General features: G+C 45.5%; 1 protein-coding gene across 1 annotated transcript in view; it reads left to right on the top strand.

Annotated features, from left to right (window-relative positions):
* The window catches only part of LOC119436444 (ileal sodium/bile acid cotransporter), a 187406-nt gene that overhangs the window by 153583 nt on the left and 14858 nt on the right, over positions 1–18965 (top strand). Inside the window, exons 3-5 of the mRNA XM_037703293.2 lie at positions 1549–1753; positions 7303–7563; positions 16713–16863. Of these exons, the coding sequence (XP_037559221.1) occupies positions 1549–1753; positions 7303–7563; positions 16713–16863 (617 nt within the window). The remainder of the gene's footprint in view (positions 1–1548; positions 1754–7302; positions 7564–16712; positions 16864–18965) is intronic.

Raw genomic sequence — 18965 nt, 5'->3', positions numbered from 1 at the left:
TCCAGCCTAAGTTAAATTACGCCGAGATAGGATATGTATGGCTGCACAAGAACTGTTGTTGCTCCAGGCACATATCGTGTTGTTACACACATGATATGTGACTGGCAATACTCCTTATTTAGCAGTTACGTCAATTATTTTCTTGTTTTGATGCGAAACTGTTGCTTGCCGATATTTATGCACGTAATTATAAACAGTCAACTTGTGAGACGCAGCTACGACGTCCGCCAGGTCTGAGAGCTGTATCATTTTATATAAATAAGTAGTAAATAATTCCTCTCGACAAGCGGACTCTCATATGCAAGCGCACCGAAAATATATACGAACAGCAAGCATTTCTTACGAACTCGCTTTTTTATGCAGATGTGCAGGAAACGCTGGAAAAATGGTTGCAATGCTGCCTTGCCGCAGCCTTGTCGTTTGACCAGACCGGTCAAAACAACCCTCTTCAAAGTGCACTGAACAAAGAATATCCGAATCTTTAGGCGCCCAGCCATCTCTGCGAGCAGTGGGCTGCCATGCGTCACGCAGCGTTTTCTCTTTCGGGAACCTGTCGCACAAACATGCGCAGAAAAAAAGCTTGTTTCAGCCTATATTCACCAATTAAATGGTAGATTTCAGGTACAACAGCGCTCCTCGACGGAGATAGTGCACAGCCATGGTCGAGCGATTGAAGGCTTTTTGGCGCTACTTAGACGTGAAACGTTACTCCTGACTTTTGCTTCGCACGATTCGTCCAGCCGAAGGCGACGCAGGCGTTCACCATCCCGTTCAGTAGAGCTTGGATGTTCCCTTACAAACGCACAACTACCGCTCAACAGACCGTAACTAAGCACTAAGAGTGGATAAAGGCCGCAACTGCCGAACTACCGCAAGGGCCCAAGCGGCGCAGCTGTTTTCTGCCCGGAGTAATATGGCGGTCGCCGGCGTCAGCCGCGGCGCGGCATCTCCACTCCAGAAATTTTTTTTATAACCTCCTTGGTTACAGTGTACTATAATTATAGAAGGGGTACTCGAGTCATAGTCTCCCCCTGCGTTTGCCTTATGGGGCATTCCTCCATGTTATGGGGTATTTTCCGCGGCCCGACAGCAAGCGCTCTGGCTTGTATGTGGCTCCCACGCAGCGGGCGCGGGTTCGATCCCGGCGGGAATCGGGTACTTTTTTCGCGTTTCCGGCGATTGCGGTTACGCGGCGGACGCCGCCGGCATCATCGCATCATCGCGACCTGTTATGGGCTATTGGAATGAGCCCGTAACAGCTTACGCTGTAAAATACCGTTTGAATGCTCGCGACGCCCGACGGCTACGTACTTTCAAGTACAGCGGAGCGGAGAAGTGTGCAGCAAGCGTTTGCGCTCGCCGGATGGTAAACAAAAAAAGCCTTTTGCCCTCGCTTGCAATAAAGCTCTCAGACCGCCAGTGTAGCAGATTTAAGGCAACCAAGAAAAAAAAAAAAAAATGCCTGAGACTCCAATGTCGGAGTTCATGGCAGACGCCCATGCATATGTGCACCACAAATGTCTTACCCCCTCCTACTTTCCCCCACAGCATCGCCATGACGCTGTGCTCGACGGTGCTGGCCATGGGCATGATGCCGGTGAACATGCTGATGTACGGCTACTACGTAGACACAGGCGACATTGTCGTGCCCTACTCCAAGATGGCTATGAGTCTGGTCTTCATCTCGCTCCCGGCCGGTCTCGGCATGCTGTTCAACTGGTTCTGCCCGCGGGTGGCGCCTTACATCACCAAGGTACGCAAGCACACAGCGCGCAGGCGCACGATCGCGTTCCGCCCAGCAGCAGCTCGAGCGGGGGGGAGGGGGGGGGGGGGGGAAGAGTGCTGTCCTTTCTTGTTTGTTTCTTAGTGGCAAATAACTTGACAGTTTACGTTAACGCGGGAAAGCATTGTGCAGCAAAACTGTGAACTGGGCGAGTTGATGGTCTCACAATTTAAAGCACGATAAAAACCAGGATGGCTAAAAAACTCGTGACGAGCGCTACGATCAGTTCTTCGGGCACCCTTTTTTGTTTTGCGCTTTCACCATGAATCGTTGTACATGTCGCATAAGGAAGTGCATCATAGTCACATGTCGCAGCAGCTACAAGTCAGAAAGGCAGCGAGGCAATAAGATGAAGAAGAAAGCTGCTGGGGCATTTGATGCTCAAAAACTATGCTTTGTCTATACCCTGCAGAGGTGTTCGGATTAGCGCAGACCAGTAGGTAGACAGTAATTTGATGCACAACCGACGCAGTGATTAGTAATTTTGCATAGCAAGATTGTCATGAGGCCTGGACTGGCCCTCACTTGGATCCGTAACCTCACTTGGATCCGTAATTATCTTGGGAAACAAGAAGTGCACCCCAAGAAAGTCATTACCTTAAATGGTTACCGAAAGAGCATTGTAATCAACGTTGACGAGCGGTTTTTCATTGTTATCCCTCAATGTTCTAATGAATATCAGCAGGGACTCCGGAACATTTTTGGCAGAGGAGAGGGGGGGGCAAGTATTGTCGTCTTTGTATGTTGTTTATTATTTTTTTCAATATTTGTCAATTCTTATTTATTTACATTACATTTTATTATTTTAATAATTAGTATAAATTTAATGACATCAATTATTAATGTTTTAATTAATTGTAGCCGTATTGTACATACTTGCATCCTCGCTTATTCTGCATTGGTAATACACTTGAAAAATTGTTTGAAATTTCAGCAGTACTGAAAACCTGCGCAGGCGGCGCAGATGACAAAACAGGTTCAAAAGCTGCGAAAAATCATTTTTAATATTTCTGCATTTGCTCCCGCAGTGAAGCAAATGTGAACTGACACAAGTACACAAATAGCTACACAAAACAAAGCTATTATCGCAGATTGACGAGCTTCATGGCTGGCATGACAAGAGAGCATTGGGCAGGAGAAGTTGTCAAAGGAGGCCGAAGGTCGATGTTCGTTCTGCCATTCCAGACACGAGCTCTTTCATAACGGTATCCAAGTGCAGTTCCGCAGCTCTCTTCTTGTGCACGAGGAGGAGGAGAAGGTGTCCCAGCCTCCTCTGCATCATTCGCTTGCGCAAAAATGTTTTTACTTGCCTCAGAGCACTGGAAGACCGCTCTCCTGAAGCAGCTCGCAGGCGCAGAAAACATGAGTTGCAGGTACCGCACAACCTGGTCCATCATCTTACGCATATCTGCAGACTTCCCCTGCAGAATTTGTAAAATGCGTTCACTTGCGGCCTTACCGTCGTCATACAGGAGCGTTGGGAGAAGCACGAGTTGCGCTGAAAGCCTGCTGATGTCAAAATCTACAGCGTGTGCTCCTAAAAGCTCATTTAGGTTGTTTGCTGCGAAGCTTCGACCATCAGCAGCATCAGTTAAAATGTGCTCAAGGTTAATCTGCTGCTCCATGCTAGGCTGTTCAAATTGCCATCGGATCTCGCTGGTAATACGATCGATAGCAGCAAAAAAACTATTTCGTCTGTGATGACTTGCCATCAAGCGCTGCAGGCTCCTCAGGCTTGTATGTGAATTGAAGTCTTCTGGGCGGCTACGAAACTCTGGGCACACGAGGTTCCTTTAGACCTAACTCGATCTGTTGCTCTTGAGTTCGTCCGCTGCCATAAGATGTCACATGAGGCAGGCGTCAGACCGTAGCCTTGACAAGCGGTCACAAAGAGCCTCTGCTGCTTCTTTTGCTCCTGCAGCGCAGTAAACTGGGCGTTGAAGCATCCTCGCTAATTCCTCACATGGGCCCAACAGTGCTATAGAAATGTTGATACCCAATAATGTTTCGAACTTCTTTAGTACTTTCTCATATCCTTTTATATCGGTCTTGCTGGTGCCACTGAGAGAGCTTTGAACTTGCACCAGTTCCTGCAAAGTCACCTGCACCCTTTCATAGTTCTCAACGCACCTGTCCATTGATTTTACTCTTACTGTCCACCTCATTGGACAGAGTGGTAGCATGTAGGGTGTTCGGCCTGGAACAATCCTGCTCACCGGCATCATTATCCGGAGGAAGTACAACGCTCGAGTAAACAGTCTTCCTGTTCTTCAATTCGAGGATTGCATTGGAAACAACCTTTACAATGTTCAGAGCATTGCCGACGACATCGCAGTTCCTTGCGACCTCCTGGAGTGCGAAGTCTAGGCAGTGCACAAACCATGGTTCAGAGTCCGTAATCCTTTTCTGCACACCAATAAATCTGCCTGCCATGCGGCCCCGTCAAAACAGTGCCCCCTTAGGTGTGAAAGTCCAAGCCCAGACGCAAAATCAAGCCCAGACGCAAATCATGTAAGTGTATGGTATGGTATGGTAAAACTTTATTATTGTTCCTCGGAACGCGCATCAGCACGTAGCGGGCCGCTCCCACGTCGGCACAGAAAGGCCGAGCCTCTCTGCTGCACCGCGGGCCCGATGGACAGCCCATAGCTGTGCTTCAAGATCGGGGCTGCTTAGGGCAGCCTCCCATTTGATCGACGTGACATCGTCGCCGTCGTGTAACACGGGGCACCGCCAGAGCATATGTGCTAAGTCAGCTAGGTCTGAGCATAGCTCATGTAAGTCATGACTAGCATGTAAGTGTAGACCGCTTATAACGTAAGTCGCCGGAGTCGCGAATATCTGCACTATAAGTGGTACCACACTATAACCAAAACACCGATTTTCAAGCCCCGCACGTATGCAAAACATGTAGACCAAGCATGTAAACATGCTTTGTACTATCGCGTGCACATCGCGATTACGTTTTCGCCAGTGAGCTGGCGAAAACATAATCGCGATGTAGCCAGTGCTCTTCAAGTTCGACAGCTTTGCACCGAGTCAAAACGAAACAACTGTTTGCCGCAACCGCTGCGGAAAAAACCGTGACCGCGATTATGAATGGCGACTTTGCGGTGCTGAAGGCACGCGCCCGACGCACGCACCAAGTCTGGACGAATTAACTACCATATGCTGCAACAACTGCAGTCGAAACCGCGGTCGCTATCGATGCAATCGTGGATGACGACTACGCAGTTAGGAATGCCCGCGGCCAACGCAGTTTTATGCGCAGCGGTAAACGCAAGAATACGGGCTTTAAAGACACAAATGGGCTCGAAGCGTTCCGGCGTTGCTGTCATTCACGTACGATTTCAACTGATGGCTGTGGCGATGCGGACTCCGCCGCTTCGTTTCAGTTGCACGCTAGCGCCATTCTTGCTCTTTTGGGTCGTACATTTGCGGCACTCCTCGCTCATCGAGCTCCGAAAGTACTCCGAATTAACCAATGTGCGGCCAAATAAGTCCGAATTAACGAGAGTTTGATTGCATTGAATAATGCATAAGCCAGCCGGAAGCGCGCACCTTGTTGAGAAGCGTGCTCGCTGCCCTTGTCGGCGAGATTTTCCCGCGGAAGCCGCATTATAACCGGTATTTCATCTCACGCAGCGGCACTGTAAGCGGTATGCGTATACATGGAGTTCTATGGGAGGGTAAATGGGATGGAGTCGTAAAAGGCTGCGTTGTAGCCAGTACTGCACTATAAACGGTTACGATATAAGTGGTCTATACTGTACAATGTACTTCTTTTTTACGAGTTCATCAAGGGCTTGGTATGCATCCTGGTGTTTGATTATTTCAGGTGTGTATTCTGTGGTGTTTGGAAATTTCCGTGTCAGGAGTAGTCCTTCCTTTCTTGTTAGGGGGCAGTCTATGAGCTGGTCATCGATCTTTTGTGCAGGTTTTCCGCATTTGCAAGAGTTGTGGTCAGTTTTGGATCTTAACAGGTAGCTTGGAAATATACAGTGTCCGGTGATTGCCTGGCTTGTGTATTATTTTGTAGTGAAGTGCGGTGGCATGAGGGAAATGTTTCTTATTCATTGATGTGTTGTTGTTCCATCTCCGTGTGTATCAATATTCTACCTTTTTCTGGCATCTGTTTGCGTAGTTGTGATTTAATCAAGAGTTTTGTTACTGGTATATTGAGTGGCGTGCATTAATTTGTGGCTTCTTAACCGGCCATCGTGCCACCGTTGTACGTCAAGTTGATCATTGGCCTTCTGGAAAGCATTGGACCACACAACCACCAGTTTGAAAATTTAACTAAAGCTCTTGTCAAAAACTGGGTTTCAGCGTAAACGGTCAGAAAGTGGGGGGGCCCTGCCCCCTCTGGAAAAATGTTGGGGGGGGGGGCGACCACGCTCCCTGCCCCCCCCCCGGTTCCGGAGTCCCTGAATATCAGTCATCTTTCCTACAGTGCATAAAACAAGCGTGTTGTTGTTGTTGTTGTGAAGACGAAACCAATGTTTAACTACGCCTACACACATGAACAAAATATTCCGCTCGTTTTGGGCTCTCTTTGAACAAGCCAGCGCAATCATTTTGGTTATTTGATCTAGTTTCAGGAGGCTGTCCGCTTGGTCGCCGCATTTCATTCGGTCATATGGCATCATTGATATGAGACCGCTTAGAGGCCGCGAATCGAACTCAAAATTTGACAAGAAATCTAGAAAGTGTGTGGATCAAATGAAACTCTATGTTGCGAGTTTATTATGTTGCCCTTGTTCTGAAGTAAAAACATACACGAAGAAGACGGCTGTGAAGTGCTTCACGAGCAAGAAACGTTGCCGTGAGTATGTAAAAATCATTGCGTGGAATACGCGAGGATGTCCTCTGGGGCCTCTGTAATGATGTTTGCACTTTAGTAGCCAAATTAGTTCAAGATTTCACAAGGTGTGCAGGCAGTTTTGTGAAAGGAAGATTTGAAATATACCTGTAAAGAAGAATGAAGCTACAAAGGAGACTCGCATGGGTTTCTCATAAGCAGAGCTTTGGTGCTGAAAAGACCACATGGCCTGCTTTTGCGGTTACATGCTATTTTTTAGAATGCTCTGGCCGCACAAAGCAATACCCCCAATTAATTGCCCCTTCCCCTCCCCAATTTCTTTAAATACCCAGGACGGACGTCAACTGCATGGCCGAACTACAATTTTTGAAATAGAGTGCTCTAGAACATTAACTCTATTCTGTTGTCGATGCGTAATGTAGCACTTCATACTATCTTATTTCTTCCGGGTAACCTTTATTCTCGTCATAATTTGTATGAAGGCGCCTTTCTTCCACACTCAATTGTCCGTTTCTTTAATCCCGGCCGCATGGTACCATTAATCTCCTGAGGCTATCTCTATATATATATATATATGTATATATTATACCGAAGCCAACATTTGCGCGAAATGCTCATGAGCAAGTACACTGTTCTCACGGCCCTTAAACACAGAGCAGGGCAAGAAAATCAGCATGCTGCGCCTTCTTGTGTGCAGCTGTCGAGCACTCTTGGCGGCCTGCTGATTGTGGTGACGCAAATCATGGAGGTGTTCATCTTCCCCGACATCTTCCACAACATCCCTCCCGTGTTGTACGCTGCCACGGTGGTCATGCCGGCAGCGGGTATGATGATCGGCTACCTCATCAGCTGGCTCTTCAAGCGACCAAATGCGGTCCGCAAAACCATCGCCATCGAGTCAGGCATCCAGAACGTTGGCATGGGTCTCACCATCGTCTCGCTCTCTTTCCAGTTCGAGGTAGGCCACTTAACGATTTCACATGTTGGTCAGCCGCCGACAGCAGCCTCGCTTCATCTATAGCCTTTTCTGCCGCGAGAAAAAAAAATGGCCCTCGTCAATGTTCCTTCACAGGGCCTGTCATTTCGGACGGCCCTCACTACACTTGTTTCATAGCCCCAAGCAGCTCGCCGTAGACTCACACGGCCGCCGCCCGCCGCTAAACATAATATCGGTGGAACTGGAACAGGGATGAATCCAGGATGAGCAAAACAAAAACAAAAAAAGGGGTGGGGGAGCTTTTTAAAACAAATAGAAAACGTGGGGAGATAGAATAGTACACTGTGGTCACTGCGGATTCAGAATCAGTTTATTTGTGCCAGTAGTGAAGTAGGAGTTGCAAGATAGGTGTGCAGAAGGAGGCCCCACAGTTAGCGACAATTAGTACCTCCTGTTCATGATGGCAAGAATTATTTAAATATAAACAGCAATGATAAATCATGAAACTTGGAATCACCGGTTGTTTTACGAAAGTCGTTCGAAATTGTTTAAAAATAGGGAGATGAAGTAATTAAATGTTTCCTCTTGATTGTTTTCACCACAGAGGCATACATTTGAAAATTACTCAATGTATTCACTACACAAGTTCAGTCAGACTAATTAACTTTTTAACCAAAATAGCCTTGTGACTGATTCCAATGGAAGACTTCAAGCGTACCATCCGAGGTCCTCATAGTACCGGTTTCAGAATTGCAAAAAACTTGATGCTGCTCATTTTTACAGCTTTCACTAAACTCTGGGACAGGCCTCACTGCACGCTCAATGTCGTCAGCGAACAATTTGTTTCCGCTGAACACTTGATGTGCTGCTCCTACCTACAACGATTTGTAGATGTGTGATATACCAAGACCAAATATTGGCCTATGGTTGGCAACAAGTAGGGAACTATTCAATAGCCAATTTAATCGGTCAGACCAAGGAGGGCTCAGGTCTGCTCGTGACTGGCCGTTTAACATGTCGGCAGAATGTTAAGCTTCAGCGGCTAGCCCAACACCTTTCGATTATGTGATGCCAATGCTGCTCCCGTAGGCACATCAATAATCAACTTAAGTATTACATGGACAAAATCACGCGCCATTCTACTGTTGTGAAGGTGAATTACCAGCGAAGCAGTTTAGCACACGACATAGAGGTGACACAGAATTAATTTAGATCAAAGGCATGATCAAATATTATTTCTCTTGAGCAACGACGGCGGTGTTGCGAAAGTCGACGGTCCGAGCGGCCACGAAGGTTCCATGTATGGTGCCGTGCCAGGTGCCAAGAGGAGGAGTTATCCAGGGAGATCAAAAAACTGTTTATATACACTGTACACGGTATTTTACAAGCAGGGCTCCATGATATTGGAGCCGTCTACGTGCTAACATCTTTGCATGAAGTAGCGTTTACATCTCCGAGCGTTCTCCATGGTCGAGCCTCTCTACATGGTCAAGGCTCCCTCTTTTATCCCTTTCATTTCCCTCTTTCACACGACGAGGGAATGCACTTTTTCTTCTTAGCCAATGACAGTCTTTGATCAGGTGGCCATATCTCGCACGTGATGTGTCGTCGTTTCCCGCCGGGCTCCGCCTCCAATCTTGCTAGGTCGCCCCCGAACACTGGCAGCGGTTGACACCTTGGGAACCGAACATTGATGTCGTTCCCCCGGAATTGCCAGACACTGGCCCCTTTCAAGATTCGCCTCTCCATAGCGGTCAGTTCGCGGAACCAGGGAGGGCGGTGGCTGTCTCGAAAGGGCGCCAGTTTGGCGCGTCGCAATTGGCGCCGGGCCTCATCGTGGTTCAGGCGGCGCTGGTAATTCACGGAACCACACCGAAGGGGCGACGCTGCCGTTTAGCGACGCATGAGATAGCCTCGAGACCAACTGCTAATCCCTCAGTCCCAGGTGACAATTCTCGGCCGCGAGAAAGGGGCGCCAGATTGGTGCATCTGAGTCGGCGCTGGCCTCCTTTTGTCCCGAAGGACCGCCAGACACAACAGCGGTCATCCCGGAGAAAGACACATGCACACACACTTTATTTTGATCGGTGGTCTTGATCGGCGGCATACATTCGCGCCTAAGACTACAGCCACCTCGGGGAGCCAGAGGAAACTAGACACGCACGACGGAACCACCACACCGGGAAAGCGGAAGGAAACTAGGCATGCAAGCGCTTGAAATGACGACAAAGAGAGGGTGGTGCGAGCGTGCACATGGCCGACGCGGGTCGCTCAGTGGCAAATCTTTGAGAAACCCTTATTATCTACGTGAGAGTCTACTGATCTTGAAAATGGTGCCTATTGATAACTACTCTACTGAATATGCACATCCAAGTGATGAGACGTATAAGCTTTTGCATAGAATGAAGCGATTTTGCATCAAATTGGGGAGCACACGCAGATCTGTTGATGGACACGAAAAATTCACGGAACCCTAACCATAGACAGCTTCGCTGTAAAAAGCTCTAGACATTGATTGTTTTTATTATCTGATTTCACTACAGGCTAAAGTAACGAATCAAAACAATAAGATGCAATGTGCTTGAACTTTTTCAATGAAGTCACACGCTGCCGCATTGAAAGCCATACCGCCCGGCTGTCTGGATGCTTCAGGTCAGGAGTATCTGTTTTAAGTCACAATGCTGCCACCAAAAAGTTAACCCCCATGACTTAAAGATGTGACCTCTCCTTGTACCAAAAAAATTCACGGACGATTACGATACTCCCTAACGCGAAATTTGAGTGCAGCTCTATACGTGTTTTTATTTCGCAATGTATTGGCTTGCGTGTACAATCTGTCTCGTGCGGTGTGTTGCAAACAAAGTGAAGTGTGGCACGACTGCCTCGCTAATCTGGAGATTGCGAGCCAGTGCGTGGGTAACGCGTGGACGCGATTCACATCCACCGCCGACAGACCTCCGAAATGACGAGCGCTATTCTGGCGCCATCTCGTAGCCATCATCGCCACACTACGCTTTTCTTCTCACGCTTTCACCATACCCTCCTCCGCTTTCCGCCTCATGGTTTCACTGCCCCATCCTCTCCGCTTTCCTCCTTGCGTCTTTTATCCCCCGCGGCGCTCCGCATTCGCTCTTTCACTCTTTGCTGCGCTCGTTCGCTCGGTTATGAGTGACAACGCCGACGCTCGCCGCAGGAACGGGCGCCTAAGAGCTGCGCTGTCAAAGAAATGCAAACAGGTCTGTGAATTATTATGAAAATGTCTCTGAACGTTTCCTTTAGCTTTATGGTTCCAGTATTCGTAGAGCATATGGAACATGCATAAACAGAGCAAGAAGTTATCTGCGGACTGCACCACTGAACTGACCATGCTTCAGTGAAGCCTTATGCCTGATCTTTTACCCCTTTTCCTCTGTGATCATATGAAGCTAACATTAGTTAGAGTACCGGACAATATTGTGTTCGGAAGCTATACAAGTAGATGTCGCACTTTTATATGGATGGTTATAAGGGATGATCGTTCTTAAGTTTTCCATATGTAATTTTTTAAAATAGCCTCTGTCAAATAGCATAATTCTTGTCCTAAAGTTGGATTATTCGAAGAGGCGGACATTACTAGCACGAGAAATCGAAACACATATTCAAATGATTAACAAAAATTCACTAATAAACTTCTTAATTAATTACTTTACGGTACACATTGCCATTTACAAATTGTAGCCGGTGAGCTTGCAAGACGTATCCACTTGAAATTAATTTCCAGGATGTAGTAGCGCATCCAGGATCTCTGCCAGGAGGGGGTTGCATTCTTGTGGTGGTGGTGGTGGGGGGGGGGGGGGGGGGGGAAGCAAGCACTTTGCATTATATGCAATTTCCTTGCTTTAACCAGAGGAATCCAACACCAAATAAAATGCCTAATAATTATAATATTATAATGACACCAAGGATGATGACCATGTTTATTTCTTCAGCATTTTACTCAAAGTAATTTAAGACTGAATGAATAAATACAAGACAGTGATAGAGTTAATGAGGAAAATTCGACCTCAAGCCACCTCCTGAATTGTGATGGCAATGTGAACAGAGAACTGAATGTGCACGTTGGACCGGTGGGGCTGGACTCGTGGGGGGGGGGGGGGGGGGTAGGTGTTAACTCGGCCTCAAGGGGAGTTACAACGCTCGAACCCCCCCCCCCCCCTCCCCGCTTCGGGTGCACCATTGCCAGGATGACACCAGTTTCAAGATATTTCCCAAAGTGTGGGACGAAATACATGGGCGTTCCAGTTACTTTTGTGCGTCAATGCATAAAAGAGCATTTTGTTTAAGAAGTAGGTGGAACAACAGTGCATTTTTAAGGCACGTTTGATGTCGCATATCTCTAAACTGATGTCACAATCTCTCTCTAGCAAGCAGCACACTATAAAAAAATTGAGTATACCAACCTAAATACGTTGTGTCGAACAGCGAACACTTATGTACGCACTTTTTAAGGTCAGGTGCCTTATTTTATGTGTAAAAATAACATTGGTTAAGGTGCATTTTTACCTTCTGCATTGATTGGCCAACGTCGCTTTCGTAGTCAAGCTCATCTGGCCATGACTCCATGCGGGTTGCGTCGACGACACAGGTGGCGGTGTTCGCCCGCTCTTGGGGCTCTATTCTCGACATGCATGGCGGCTGCACGGCCGCCATTATCCGCCATGTTGACTCTCTGATTGGCAGTCGAGAGGTCACGTGTTTTGAAATTTGTGCCGGGAAGCGGAAGTTTTGCAAAATGCAATGTTGCGTTTTCGTCAACGTAGAGCTACAAATTTTATCGACTAATACTTTTTTCTGGTACTTGGCAGCTATATTGCGACGTTAGCGCTTCAAAAAGAAAGTGAGCAGTAGCGTGCAGAAGCTCGTGCAATGCATCTGCAATTTCGTGAATATGAGGTGGCAGTCCAAGATAGCTGCCATGTCAGCTTGCTGATTGGCTGAAGGAATATACCGTGAGGAGTGTCACAGGAAGGGCTGTTTTGTAAACGTCAATTTGACGCTGCGTGACGTTGCGCTGGGCCGCCATTGCAGAGATTTTCCGCCATAATTTGTGGTGCGACGAGTCGCGCGAATAATGCTAATGAGCAACCATACGCAATGGCGGCCGAGAGGCATGTGTATCGCTGCATTTCCCCCGTTGTTTGGGACCATGAAAATCTTTTGTTCATAACACATACTCTGTTACGGGCCGGGGTATGGGTGAACCTTCAACAATATCTGCTTGGAGCTCGAACCAGGTTGACCATCGGAGATGGTCCGGCAGGGAAGACGAGGCAACGTAAAAACAAATAACACAAGTTCAATACATGGTTACGGATGAGCGGTGTGCTCCAAAGAAAACATACAAGAAACTTTCAGCGTGCATGCACCTGCACGCTATGGCAAAGCAAAAGTCTTCTCCAAGTGGCTGCCGGCTGGCTTTCTTATACCCTCCAACATCCGGGCAATCTCCCCCTCTCCTCTCCCCCACTGCAGGACATGGGGCAAACCAGACGAAGTAGAGATGGTGGCTGACTGTAACGGGGTGAACGTCCCCAGCGGTGGATGAGAGGGGTTGCAAGGCGGCATGACAGGTTTCGTCTCTGACCCTCGTGACGGACACGTCTATTCATGTTGACGAGCGAGATCGTTAAGCACGCCGATTACCATGTGTTTGCATGTGGTCCAAGCATGGCCACTCTAATCGAATTGTAACAATCGTATTCGCATCCCTCTCGGGATGTGTTGGCATTTGTGTTTTGGGTCATCATTTTTTCTAAAAAAGGCGTTTATTTGAAATAATATTGGTTGAACATTACAAACCTTCTGCAATTTTTTGCACTTTTCACTGCTGAGTTTGTACTCTAATCAAGATTAATGACTTTTCACATCATCAGAGGTTATGACAACAGCGGCTTCTTAATTTATAAAAATAAATGTACGCGAGGCCTTGAAGTTTCCTAGAGATGTTATAATGGTTCCGAATGCGAACGGGTTCACTTTGCCGCTTACGTCACTAAATAGGCCACTCCCAAGCCAGAGGTGGAAGACGGGGAGGACGTGACCAATAAACGAGAGGGTACCGCCTCTGAAGTGTACGTCATCATATGGCGAGTTAATCAAGAAATTGCGGAATGTTTCTTCTTGCTCAATCGATATGAACTATTATTTAAATATTGTCCTGAAAGTTTTCAAGTATCGTCGCGTGTTGACACATTCTTTCATTGTACATTAGGCAATATAATATTACCATTTGTTTAACTGCTCGTCGCCAGGTGGTAATCCACGCGTTAAAAATTGTAACCACTCGTATCAAAAGAAATCCGTCGTGAAAATTTGCTCTGTAGAGGTTAGCCTTAATGGGGCATATAATGCTTTCGCATTAAAAATAAGGTATACCTGTGTGCTTCGGCTTTTTGTGTAGGGGTGTAAAGAAAATGGAATCATTCTCGAGTCTTATTTCCCAGAAAAACGTTATGCTTATCTTATATTTCAAACCTGCATGTAATGCCGTTCCCAACCCCAACTGTACGTCCTCTCAACTGAGCTGCTTGTATATTATAAACGGCTGCTTTCAGTTATCCAGTGCGCTATCATACACACACACACGCATAGATACATATGTAAAGCTGCTGTGTTCGTTGAAGGAGATAAATGTGCTAGCACATGCACCACTCAGTTTTAATGGGATGCAAACGTGGTGACACGTTTGCACCCTCCCCCTTCCCATAAAAAAATTACGTGCTGGAATCAAGTTAGCAGACAAAACGGGGCGTTTATATTGAGTGACAGCTATAGGAACTTATTAAGCAGAAGTCATCAACCCCCGTGCATTAATTCGCTCAGAAACTGGTGCACTTCGAGATATGCACAACAGCCGTGACTCTCCCAGCAGCAGAATCATTCGGAACAGTCCTCACTTGCATCGGTCATCTCAACCTTGAGACTTTGAAGTGCAGAAACGACTATTTGATAATTTTTAATAGTGAATTCTAGAATTGAATACAATCTGAATAGTAAATACCATTCAATGAGACATATGTTTCTACTTCATTTCACCTGCTGGCACGCTGAAGGAGATTGCCAGACCAGCCATGCAGATTACATTGGTCTTTACTTCCCAGTCTCCCCGATTCAGTCTGAGTGCATAGGTAATATATTTTTTTTCTAACTGTTGTTCATATTAGCGTTTAATCATTGCCATGATTCCTTCTCTCCGAAAGCCCATTGGTCCACCTGGGGCTGGTTCCATCTAGAGTGTACTAGAATTGTAGTAAACTCTATAGTTGCATCTGTGATAAGGCTACCAGACACAGGCCGTGACTCGAAGCTGCCGTGCGCGCTCCCATGAGTGCACATGGGCTTCTTCGCTGGAGAATTGTTGGCGGCACAATTAACGCAGCTGTATATAGTTGCATGCTGTGAGTCGTTGTTCAATCCCTTGCATGGGGCCCTGCTGGCGCTCTCCGAAGAAACCTTTTTCCTCCGAGGCAGGTGGCATTGGGAATATGAACCCTCTGGAGCCACGAGCGATAGAGCCCCGAAACAACATGAACCCTGAATACCACCACGAAATGGCTGTTGCTGTTGCCAGCCTGGAGGCACGTCCCAGACAACACAAAACATCCCGTGGATGTGCCAGAAAGATCTGAACGTCTGAGCTTTTTATGGGACGTACTGAGGACGTCCACAGCACCATGCCCACAATGAATTTTAAACACATCTACTCCTGGACTTATCGCGAACCAACTTCGCCTGAAGTGACAGCACGTGCGTCCGCCAGGCTCGTTCTTGAAAAGCGGTGAGCTTAGCGTCGTTTTATTCGAAATCCTGAATGTTTGCGCACTCCTACTTTGTTACTGTTGCTGTTTAATAATAGAGCGATCGATGTGCAAATAGCAGGAAATGTGCAAGAAGCTCTATATACGCATTTCGATAGATGCGGCAGATTTCACAGCACCACCATCAAGAAAGGTATGGTGGTGCCATGTTTGTTACTGCAAACACGCTTATTTTGGTTGAACTTTTTCACTTTTTTAATTAGTGGATTTAAAGTAGTATGTGAGAATTTTTCTATTACATATATGTTGTGACTATGACTATGTACCCTTTGATTTACAGAGAACTTTAGTCATCCACTTCTCCTCTTCGCGCCACGCAATTAATAAACCTGGTTTATTACACTATAATATTGTTTTCTTCAATTATTGTCCCTGCTCTATAATATTCCACCAACAAGAAGCGGGCGTGAAACAACACGTGCGATAAAATTTCCTTGTGTAGTTTCATGTTGCAGGGCCGGTATTTTGAAGCGATGCCTTTCCGATGCTAATGCCTTTTCGCGCTTGGTCAGTGGTCACAGCGACGGTCCGCTCACGTTATCAACGGGATCAGCGGGCCGTGAGCAGTGGGTGATAAGACTAGTAAAGAATAAAGCATAACGCATCGCTACAAGATACCGGCCCAGATCGGTGGCTGCTGTGACAAAATTATGCATTACTTTTAGAAAACAGTGTTGAAGACAGTAGTTCACCGTGCCAAAAATATAACTGGTAATGAACGACAAGAGTCATGCGCACACCAAAGCAAATAAAGACATTAAAAAATGTACTGTACAAACTTTCGACAAAAAAAAAATTAAGGCAGAACTCGTATTTCATGATGTCTGTCGACAATTGAGCAATGTAGTGACAGACCACATGGTTATCGGGAAGCGACCGTTAGCCGGCGTGGGCAGTTTCGTGGCCCGCGCTTGCTATGCGCTTGCGCGCCGCGATATTTCACGACTCGCACCGTTCGTGCATCGTGCTATGGTGCACGAATACTTCAAAAATACGTCCTTTTAATTGAAACAAATTTTCGGGCCCCTTCGAGTTCGAATTATCGAGATTCGACAGTAGTTTTAATTGTGTTTCGATGATACGAATTTCGGCTAATACGAATATTTTTCGTGACCCCGTGAGATTCGTATCATCGAGCTTTTACTGTATATGTATGCCCATTAGTCCATGACATTCATTAGTGTTGTTATACAAACTTTATCGCCCCTCTTGCTTAAGTGTAACTCAGTTATTACAGCCAAGCATACAAATGCACAAGAGAAATGTGTGAGCTGCATTGATTAATGTGAATTGTATGTCTTTCTTTCTTTTCAGGAACAAAAGCAAGCCCTACTATTCCCATGGCTTTATGGTTTCACAATGATAGCTTTAAGCTTCCTTCTGTGTGGCATTTATGGAATATACAAAAAATTATTTTCAAAATCAAGCTCCCACAATATTGCTGCTGAAGCTGAAACTACAAAGCGTAAGTCTTGGTTTGCATTGCATGCAAAAAAAAAAAATCATGTCATTAGCTACACAAAAATGGATGAAAATATGAGTAAGTCCCACAGAACTTTTAGGAGACCTGGAATACAAAGATTTTGAAACATTAAGCTCATAATTTTTAAGGAATGTGCCAACTATGGTTTGTAATGTAATACTACATTTTAGCTAGTTGCTATGTCAGTCTTGAACCATATCAGATGGAAAATAGCACGTATGCAAAAGAATCAGCTTTCATTTTTTGCTGCACATTACCATGCAGACTGCATTATCTGATGTAAACTAAGAGCAGAATGAGACACTATACTAATGATGTCTTCAATTAATGGATCACTTTCCTGATTTACAAACTTCCTGCTTATTTTTAATTTCATCCTTGCTCATTCGGAAGTCTAACACAGTATGAAATTAACAATTTAATGGTAGCTTCTAAGTACATTGATCTTGTAATTATTGTTGGAACTTCCAATGATATTTCATTCACTAATGCTTATTGTGTTCTTCACAGGAGTCACTTAAAAGCTTAGAAAGATTGCTACTTTGTTCTGTCCAATTCAAATGCATATAAAACTCGAGGGCAAATTAAAGAGCTTGATTCTGAAATTCATACAGCCAAATTAAAATGCTGAATTCTAACATTGCGTCAAGGTGAGAAAATTTGCGTTTTAATATTTGTTAGCAAGTTAACAATTGTGCATGAAATGGTGATACTCTGTATATTTTCCTTTGTTTGCTGCATTTGCTATGGCATGTTTCTGAATAGTACTGGCCAATTGGCTCTAACCACTCACTTGCACTGTTTAATCCTCTTACACTAGTGCCAATCAGGCTACTGTGCCTGTTTTGCTATCATTATCCCAAAACAAATGCTCCTTCTGTTATACTGTACCAGTTTGTGAACTGAAACAGCTACAGCCTGCTGAAGAACACAGAGTCCCACTTATAAATTAGCATACAAAACAATTATTAGATCCTTTCATTCTGAGAATACACTACTTAGATTCAGGAAAGTATGGTAATTGAAAATCCACAAGGACTTATAGATCCCCCTTGACCATTTTCATGTGGGCTGTCTACAACAGCTCTCTCATGAATGGATGCATACGCAAAGCATTGTGTCAAGTTTTCACCTTACTAAATTTCCCAGTAGTGCAGTTTGCAATAATTTTGAAGCTCCTCTGCAGTCAAAATATTGTCATTGGCATACATTACACATTTTTATGACACATACCTCCAAGTTCTGACAGCTGTCTCAATAAATCACCTCTGACTCATGGCATCATTGTAGTCACTAGATTGAGAATAATGCTCTTCAAGGGTGGAGCATACGTAGACTGAAAAAGTCAAGATACTAATGACCAGACACAGGCACCCTCCCTCACCTGTTGTGTTGTGGATCGCCTTCAGGAAGATTGGTGAGAATGAGGTGAGGGCGAGGGAGGGTGTGGTGAATTCTGACAAATTCTGTTTTCAAATTCCTGTAACCAGCCTGAAACACGCGGCATGAAAACACTACTAGCGATTTATTAAGCACATACATTCATGTTCCATTTAGTTTGCCACCCATAGGCATGCAGTGTAAAAAATAATGGTCAGCTTCATGCTGTTAACAAACATATTTATTGCTGGAAAAGTATTCGCTTCGGCTGTTCAGTGCATTAATGTAGGCTTATTTAACTACCAGCGAAGTGTAGTAGTTACTACTAAAGTTTTTCTTTTCTTTTTTTTTTACTTTACCGACTGCCGATGTGCAACTGCTGTGGCATAAATGGAAGATGTAACCTCATGCTTGACAAAAGCAGCATTAGTTTCTGAGACACCACGGCTGGCATGCACTCAGGAAACTCAGGAATTTTGTATTTCTACAAATTTAACATCGCCATCAGATTATTTACCACCACGAAAACAATTAAGGACAAAATCTCTTAATATTGTTACACAGTGCTTGCACATGAACGCGACAACCATGCAGCTGAGTTGCATTTTGGCATGTTCGAGTCCGAGTGAGCCCTGAGCAAAAAATATATTTTGGGGTTCCATTTATTTCGTTGATCTAAACACAACATAATAGATAAATTTATG

Source organism: Dermacentor silvarum, chromosome 1 (genome assembly GCF_013339745.2).
Source record: "Dermacentor silvarum isolate Dsil-2018 chromosome 1, BIME_Dsil_1.4, whole genome shotgun sequence".
In the NCBI taxonomy this organism is placed as follows: Eukaryota; Metazoa; Arthropoda; class Arachnida; order Ixodida; family Ixodidae; genus Dermacentor; species Dermacentor silvarum.
The sequence above is the reverse complement of the archived record's forward strand: the minus strand, read 5'-3'. Positions and strand labels throughout refer to the sequence as shown.